At 41.5% G+C, this 9,659-nt stretch overlaps 1 protein-coding gene across 1 annotated transcript in view; it reads left to right on the top strand.

The window, feature by feature from the left end:
• The window catches only part of B3GLCT (beta 3-glucosyltransferase), a 120,810-nt gene that overhangs the window by 94,201 nt on the left and 16,950 nt on the right, over positions 1 to 9,659 (top strand). Inside the window, exon 12 of the mRNA XM_014548535.1 lies at positions 5,391 to 5,510. Coding sequence (XP_014404021.1) covers positions 5,391 to 5,510 — 120 coding nt within the window. The remainder of the gene's footprint in view (positions 1 to 5,390; positions 5,511 to 9,659) is intronic.

Below are 9,659 nucleotides of genomic sequence, written 5' to 3' on the forward strand. Positions count from 1 at the left end.
ATGAAACTAGACCACCAAATTACACCATACACAAAAATAAACTCAAAATGGATAAAGGACTTAAATGTAAGACGGGAAACCATAAAAACACTAGAGGAATCATTGGCAGCAAAATCTCAGACATATGTCATATCAATATCTTCACCAATACAGCTCCGAGGGCAATGGAAACTAAAGAGAAAATTTAAAAAAATGGGACTACATCAAAATAAAAAGCTTCTTCACAGCAAAAGAAACCATCAACAAAACAAGAAAGCCCACTGCTTGGGAGAACATATTTGCCAATGTTATCAATGATAAGGGTTTAATCTCCAACATTTACAGGGCACTCATACAACTTAACAAAAGCAAGATAAACAACCCAATCAAAAAATGGTCAACGGACCTAAATACTTTTCGAAAGAGGACATAAGGAAGGCTAAGATACATAAGAAAACATGCTCAAAGTCACTAATGTTCTGAGAGATGCAAATGAAAACATCAATGTGGTACCATCTGACACTTGTCAGAATGGCTGTCATCAACAAATCAACAAATGACAAGTGCTGTCGAGGATGCGGAGAATAAGGAACACTCGTGCACTGCTGGTGGGAATGCAGACTGGTGTAGCCATTATGGAGAACAGTATGGAGTTTCCTCAAAAAACTAAAAATGGAACTCCCATTTGACACAGTGATCCCACTTCTAGAAATATATCCCAAGAAACTAGAAACACCAATCAGAAAGGATATATGTAACCCCATATTCATAACAGCACAATTTACCATAGCTATAATTTGGAAACAGCCTAAGTGCCCATCAGCAGATGAGTGGATTAGAAAACTGTGGTACATCTACACAATGGAATACTATGCTGCTGTAAAAAGGAAGAAATTCCTACCATTTGCAACAGCATGGATGGAGCTGGAGAGCATTATGCTAAGCGAAATAAGCCAGTCAGAGAAAGATAGATATCACATGATCTCACTCATTTGTGGAATATAATGAACAACATAAACTGATGAACAAAAACAGATCCAGAGACAGAGAAGCATCTATCAGATTCTCAAACCTCAGAGGGAAGGTAGGGGAGGGTGGGGTAAGGGGGAGAGATCAACCAAAGTACTTGTATGCATGCATATAAGCCTATCCAATGGACACAGACACCAGCGGGGGTGAGGGCATGTTGGACAGTGGGGGGCAATGGGGGCATAAGGACACATATGTAATACCTTAATAAAGAGAGAAACAATATATAAAAAAATAAAATAGCTAATTTAAAAAAAATGAAGTATAAACATCTCATTACCATATCAATAGATGTAGAAAAAAACCTTTGATAAAATCTAGCACCCATTTAGGATAAAAACTCTCACCAAAGTTGGAATAGAGTTGTGGTTCTCAACCTTCTGGCTCTTTAAATACAGTCCCTCATGTTGTGACCCAACCATAAAATTATTTTCGTTGCTACTTCATAACTGTAATGTTGCTACTGTTATGAATCGTAATGTAAATATCTGATATGCAGGATAGTCTTAGGCGACCCCTGTGAAAGGGTCGTTAGACTACCAAAGGGGTCGCGACCCACAAGTTGAGAACCGCTGGAATAGAGTAGTCATACCTCAACCTAATAAGACCATATATGAAAAACCTATAGCCAACATCATACTCAATGCGCAAAAACTGTTTCCCTTAAGATCAGGAACAAGACAGAGATGTCTACTTTCACCACTCTTATTTAGCATAATACCCAAAGTCCTAGCCACAGCAATCAGTCAAAATCAAGAAAAAATTAGAGGCAACCAAATTGGAAATGAGGAAATAAAACTGTCATTATATGCAGACGATGTCATATTGTATTTAGAAAATCCTAAAGACTCCACCAAAAAACTACTAGACCCAATGTAAGAATTCAGCAAAGTAGCAGGATGCAATGTTAATGTTCAGAAATCAATGGCATTTTTATACACTGATAATAAACTATCAGAATAATAAACTAAGAAAACAATCTCATTTACTGTTCCACCAAAAATATAAGTTGCCTAGGAATAAACTTAACTAAGGAAGTAAAAGGACTGTACTCAGAAAAATATAGAATATTGAAGAAAGAAATAGAGGAAGACACAAACAAGTACAAGTATATACTGTGTTCATGGATTGGAAGAATTAACATCATTAAAATATCAGTATTACCCAAAGCAATTTATAGATTTAATGCAATTCCTATTAAAATACCATTGAATGGGGCAATGAGGTCCTGGTGGGGGGTGGAGGCAGGAGATGGGGTCAATGAGGGGAAAAAGGAGACATATGTAATACTTTCAACAATAAAGAATTATAAAAAATAAACGAAGAAAGAAAGAAAAGAAAATGCCATTGTCATATTTCACAGATTTAGAATAAATATTCCAAAAATTTATTTCGAACCAAAAAGGACCCAAAATGGCCTCAGTAATCTTGAGAAAGGAGAACAAAGTTGGAGATACCGCAATACCAGATATCAAAGTATACTACAAGACCATTTTAATCAAAACAGCCTGGTATGGCACAAGAACAGGCATATAGATTAATGGAACAGAACAGAGAGCCCAAAAAAACTCATGGCTTTATGGTCATTAATATCTGACAAAGGTAGGCAAGAGTGTACAATGGAGTAAATACAGTCCCTTCAATAAGTGGTGTTGGAAAATTGGATAGGTAAATTAAAAAAAAACTAGGCCATAAACTTACACCATATACAAGAATAAACTCAAAATGGATAAAAGAGTTAAATGTAAGTCATTAAATCCTTAAAATCCTAGAAGAAAATATAGGCAGTAAAATCTGAGACATCCTTTGGAGCAACATTTTTGCCTATACATCTTTTCAAGGAGGACTTACAGATGGCCAATGGACATATGAATAAATGCTAAATGTCCCTAGTCATCAGAGAGATGCAAACTAAAACTGTAATGAAGTATCTCTGCACACCTGTCAGAATGGCTATGGTCAATAAGTCAACAAACAAGTGCTGGCGAGGATATGGAGAAAAGGGAACCGCAGTGCTCTGTTGGAGGCAGTGCGGTTCCATGCAGCCACTGTGGAAAACAGTGTTGAGTTTCCTTTAAAAAATTGCCTTTTTGACCCATTGATCCCACTTCTGGGAATATATCCTCAGAATCCTGAAACACCAATCAGAAAGAATATATGCACTTCTATGGTCACTGCAGTGCTATTTTACAATAGCTAAGATCTGTTAACAGCTCAAGTGCCCATCAGTAGTTGAGTGGATAAGAAAGCTGTGGTGTATTTACACACTGGAATACTACACGGCTGTGAATAAGAAGGAACTCTTACCTTTGAGACAGCATAGATGGACTTGGAGATTATTATGCTAAATGAAATAAGCCAGTCAGAGAAAGACAAATACATGATTTCACTTATATATGGAATCTAATGAGCAAAATAAACTGATGAAAAGGCATGGAACATTGGAACAGACAGGTATGTCAGAGGGGAAGGGGGTGGGAGGGATTGGATAAAAGAAGGTGAAGAGATTAGCCAAAGAAGATATATGCATAGCCCATGGTCACAGACAACAGTGTGGTAAAGTCCAGGGCAGGTGGGGGTAGGGGCAGGGAGGAGTTGTGCAAAGGGGGGGAAAATGGGGGACATCTGTCATAATGTCAACAATAAAAATAAATTTAAAAAATAAAAAATATATTATTGGATTAAAAAAAAGAAAATGTAATCCAAAGTTATTCACCAAGGAACACTGACTAATGTCATGAGGGAACCTGGATTGGGTGGTGTGGAAGCTCTAGTTTAAAAGAAAGAGTGGAAGGACTTCATAAGGCATTTGTAAGTGGTATAAGTTCTCACCACATGGAAAAACTGGTTTTTCTTAACACCAACCTTTGTGTCACCTTAAAAAGTTATTTCTAGATTTTATTTTCTTGTGAAATCTTTTTTCATCCTTACAATAACTATAGTTCCAGCCCTTGAATCTTTTTGCGCTTTGTAAGCTGCCATTGTTGACACATGATGAATAAGTATCAGAGCCAGAGATATAAACAAATAGACATGAAAAAACCACAGACTAGGGCACCTTGCTCAAGGGAAACCCAAGCTGTGCATCATAATTGGAGTGTTTCCTGGAAACCCTGCTCACCCAAGTTACCTTCCTCACCTGCCAGATACCCTAATATGGATCTCATTTATTCCTCAAAAGTTCCTTTTTTGGCCATCAAGAATGGAAAACCCTGCCTGGCCAGGTAGCTCAGTTGGTTAGAGTGATTCAATCCCCAGTCAGGGCACATACGAGAATCAACCAATAAATACATGAATAAGTAGAACAACAAATTGTTGGTGTTTCTCTCTCTCTCTCTCTCTCTCTCTCTCTCTCTCTCTCTCTCTTCTTCCTCTCCCCCCTCCCCCTTACCTCTCTCTCTAAAATGAATTTAAAAAATACAGCAAGTACATCTGAGGAGATGTGATGATTAGTTCACACTCCCTGGGAAACAGGATGGGTAGAAGTGAGTTATACAGTACACTTGCTATATCACCTTCTTCATAAATCAGCCACCCAACCTGTGCTGCCAGGGGCTTATTAAAACTGGGGGGTAAGGCTTGTGTTTCTCATTTTCCTGTTTTCAATAACGTTCAGTGTTCAATTCTTTTTTTTCTTATTAAAAAATTAATTTCTTCTGTAAATCACTTGAATTTCATCTCTGAATAATTTCAGTATTATATTCTATAATGTAACCAGTGGGTGTAAGAACCATAAAAATATTTACATAGCAGCACAATTTACAATAGCTAAGACTTGGAAACAGCCTAAGTGCCCATCAGCAGATGAATGGATTAAAAAACTGTGGTACATCTACACAATGGAATACTATGCTGCTGTAAAAAGGAAGGAACTCCTACCATTTGCAACAGCATGGATGGAGCTGGAGAGCATTATGCTAAGTGAAATAAGTCAGTCAGAGAAAGATAAATATCACATGCTCTCACTCATTTGTGGATTATAATGAACAACATAAACCAATGAACAAAAACAGATCCAGGGACAGAGAAGCATTGATCAGATGCTCAAAACTCAGAGGGAAGGTAGGGGAGGGTGGGGGTGAGGAGGAGAGATCAACCAAAGGACTTGTATGCATCCATATAAGCATAAGCAATGGATGTGGACAACAGGGGGTGAGGGTGAGGGCAGGATTGGGGATAAGGGGACATTGGGGCGATAAGAGACAGCATGGGGGTGAGGGCATGTACGGGAGTGGGGTGGGGTGGGCAATGGGGGGATATGGTCACATATTTAATACCTTAATAAATAAAATATTAATACCTTAATCAATAAATAAAATATAATAAAATAAAATATTTACTGAATTAAATAGTCATTGCTTATGTTCCCTTTGGAATCCTAGCATCTCCAGGCTCCAGCACTTGCTTAGCTGCTACGAGTCCGGTGAACCAGTGTTCCTGGGAGAGCGCTACGGCTACGGTCTGGGCACTGGCGGCTACAGCTACATCACGGGAGGAGGAGGGTAACTATGAGCATGGCTTTCTGCTAATTCTCTCCACATTACACTTCTGTTTCTGGATGCAGGGCTGGGTCTTCTGGTGGTGCTCTGTAAGCTCTATAAATGGTAGCTGGAAGTGATCAATTTGTTAACCATAGTAAGGAATATTTTGTATCTTGAAGAGACAATATAAAAATGTATGTCAAGGTATTTGGTAGAAATGTCCCTGTAGTAATGCTTGCTTCTGGGTAGCCAGTTAGTTTTGATTGTCTGTTTAAATGGAAAAATAATTGGATATAGATTTTATTTTATTTTCAGAAAACAAGTCATCAGATTTTTAAATGATCTAGTTCTGACAAATCATATTTGGGAAAAGAGTAGTGTAGAAGTTTAGACTCAAGCAATTAAGTGATGCTTGTATAGGATTTATAGGTTTCAAGTAACAGTTAAAATCAAAGGTTGGGCATTGTTTTCTAAGATTTTTATTGACTTTTAGAGAGAGAGGAAGAGAAACATCAATGCATCAATGGGACACTGAGACATTGATCAGCTGCCTCCCTCCCACATGCCCTCACTGGGGCTTGAGGCTGAAACCCAGGCATATCCCCTGACCAGAAACTGAACCGACAACTGCCCTCGTACCTTAGTTATTAAGTACTAGAGGCCTGGTTCATGGATTCGTGCACATTGAAAGGAAATTAATTAGAAGAAATATTTTAGAGGCTGGGGAGGGACCGTGGGAGGTTGGCTGACTGGGGAGAGACTGCATGAGAGCTCCAGGGCATTTCCGGCCCATCTCGTCCAGACCTGATCGGCTGGACTCCAGCAGCAAGCAAACCTACCAGTTGGAGCAATTGCCCCCTGGTGGTTAGTGTGCATAATAGCGGCTCCAGGGCATTTCCGGCCCATCTCGTCCAGTCCTGATCGGCTGGACCCCAGGAGCAACCTAACCTACCAGTCGGAGCAATTGCCCCCTGGTGGTTAGTGTGCATAATAGCGACTGGTCGAACGTTCGAAGGAATGGTTGGACATTTAGCATATTAGGCTTTTATTATATAGGATAGTAATTTAAATTCATCCAAAAGGAGTTTGTTGAATGACCATTATGTTTTGGGCAAAATTCTAGGCACTGGATTATAAACTTCTGAAAGGCTAGGACTTTATATTTTTACTTTGCAGTCCCCAAGATAAGAACAGTTCCTACTATAGCAGTGGTTCTCAACCTTCTGGCCCTTTAAATACAGTTCCTCATGTTGTGACCCAACCATAAAATTATTTTCGTTGCTACTTAATAACTGTAATGTTGCTACTGTTATGAATCATAATGTAAATATCTGATATGCAGGATGGTCTTAGGCGACCCCTGTGAAAGGGTTGTTTGACCCCCTAAGGGGTCGCGACCCACAGGTTGAGAACCGCTGTACTATAGGGTCTCAAGAATCATATCCAAGTGTTTCAGTTTGGTCTATCTGATTCAGTTGTGTATGCAACATGGTCATGGGGGTGGCTCTTTCACAGTGATAACCAAGCCTGGGCAGGTCTTTGTTCAGCAGTGGCATGCATCTACCTAAGGTCATGAGCAATAGGAGATAGGGTCCACACAGACCTTTGAAAAGAGGTTAAAAGGTAAGGCTGAGTACATTTAAAAAAAATGTTCAAGCTTTTTATAGCCTTATGGTAAAGCGTTTAGTTTTCTGAGTGAAGTGTTGGAGCCAGTTAAGGCATAGTACCTATTAAGCCAGAACTTTCCACTTTTGAAAGGGGCCCTGGTGTTTGTATATGGGTTTATATATTTTGTAGCACAACGGTGTTAATAGACTTTTAAGCTAGAAGTGACTTTTTGTGTGCTTCCTGCAAGCAGACTCTTTAAAAATATCCTATATAATAAAACCTTAATACGCAAATCGACCAAATGGCGTAACGACCGGCGGAATGACTGGTCGCTGTGATGCACACTGACCACCAGGGGGCAGATGCTCAACACAGGAGCTGCCCACAGCCCACAGGCCCCGACTGGTGGTGGCAGCAGGGGCTGGGGCTGGCGAGCTGGTGGCACCAGGTCAGCCAAGGTGGGTGTCAGCGGAGGCCCCCCAATCACCCCGCCGGTTGCCCCGCAGATTGGCCCTGATCATTGGCCAGGCCTAGGGATCCTACCCATGCACAAATTTTGTGCACCGGGCCTCTAGTATATATATATATATATTATTGATTTCAGAGAGGAAGGGAAAGGGAGAGAAAGATAGAAACATCAATGATGAGAGGGAATCATTGATCAGCTGCCTCCTGCATGCCACCCACTAGGGATTGAGCCTGCATCCAGGGATGTGCCCTGACCGGGAATCAAATCATGACTCCAGGTTCATAGATTGACACTCAACCACTGAGTGACACTGGCCGGGCTCTGTAAGCAGACTCTTTTGTTGTCTTCCTTGCTTATTGGATTTTCCTGTTATTTCTGAGACGGGCACTAGAGGCCTTTTGAAGCTGGGTATTATCTTAACTACCCACATCGCCTTTTACTGTTCCAGTTAATTGGTCATTCATTCAGTCAAAAAGCCAGTGTGTGACAGGTGAGTGCCAGCTTCCAGTACACTGCTGGATTGGCCCGGGCATCCACTGCTAACCCATTAAGGTGGCACCTTTAGTCTCCTACATGTTGAACTTTTACCTTGCTACTGTCTTTTCTGTCACCTCCAGTTTTCCCATCTTAAAACTTCTTCCTGCCACCACACCATCTCCCTTCTTCCCTTGAAAACATCTTAAGAATTCACTCCTCTCACTCTTCCACTTCCTTGGTCCCACTGCCGCCAGACCTTAATCTGACTCGGGGCCAGATTAAGCCTAGCCGTCTGCCTAAACTTCCTCATCAGTGTGATCCATACAGACAAATCCATGCTAGTCTTTATCTTCTTTAACCTCTGAGCAGTCTTTGATGAACTTGACCGTTTCTCTTACTCTCTGGAACACCCTCCTATTGTTGTGTATTTCTGTTTTTGCTCATTCCTTCTCAGTTCCTGTTCTCTAGTCTGTAAATGTCTGTTTTCCAGTCATCTTTTCTAGTCTCTCTTCTCTTCTCACTCTCTCACTGATCTCACCAACCCCTATGGCTGGGTGCTGAGTACACCTTAACTTCTATCCCCAGACTGGAACTCTCTTTTGACCTCCTGATTCAAATGTCCACTTACCAAAGGACTTCTCCCCTGGGATGATTCATGGCCACATAAACTCAGCACCTCCCATACTGACCTCTTTGTTTCTGACTTGAGCCTCTGGTTTTCTGTCTTTCCAGTGGTCCTCCCTTTCCAGGTAAGACATCAATGTATGCCGGTTCCTACCCCAGAAATTTGTGAGTCAGCTCTTACCCTTCCTCTTTATTCCCCACTCCCCTGCAATCGACTGGATTGCTAAATCATGTGGATTTTATCTCCTAAATATCTCTTATGTCAATACTTCTCTTGGTACCTCCACAGTTCTAATCTAGTTCACCATCATCTCCTGTGTGGTGGGTTCTGCAGCAGCCTCCTGGTCTCCCTACTTCTCCATGAAGTTGTCCACAATGTAGTCAGAGAGAGACCTTTCTCAAGACCCTTTCTCAAAGCCCTCTCCTACTCAGAGGCCTTTACTGGCTTCCCATTGTTTTGGTTTTTCCCCAAGAGTATGAACCCTTTTTTACTTTTGGACTTTTTTAAAGTATGTTTTTTATTGTTGATAGTATTACAGATGTCTCCCATTCCCCCACCCCCATTCTTTACCCCCTTTCTGCCAGTTCCTACCCACGCCCCCGGGTCTTCACTACCCTATTGCCAGTGCCATGGGTTATACATATCCTATATAATAAAGAAGTAATATGCAAATTGACCACCACTCCAACACATAAGATGGCCGCCCCCATGGTCAAAGATGGCCAGCAGAGGAGGGCAGTTGTAGGCGATAAGGCCAGCAGGGGAGGGCAGTTGGGGGTGACCAGGCCAGCAGGGGAGGACAGTTAGGCATCAATCAGGCTGGCAGGGGAGTGGTTAGGGGGTGATCAGGCTCGCAGGCAGAAGCGGTTAGGGGCAATCAGGCAGGCAGGCAGGTGAGTGGTTAGGAGCCAGCAGTCCTGGATTGTGAGAGGGATGTCCAACTGCCCTTGAGGGGTCCCAGATTGGAGAGGGTGCAGGCTGGGCTGAGGGA

Source organism: Myotis brandtii, unplaced genomic scaffold (genome assembly GCF_000412655.1).
Source record: "Myotis brandtii unplaced genomic scaffold, ASM41265v1 scaffold513, whole genome shotgun sequence".
In the NCBI taxonomy this organism is placed as follows: Eukaryota; Metazoa; Chordata; class Mammalia; order Chiroptera; family Vespertilionidae; genus Myotis; species Myotis brandtii.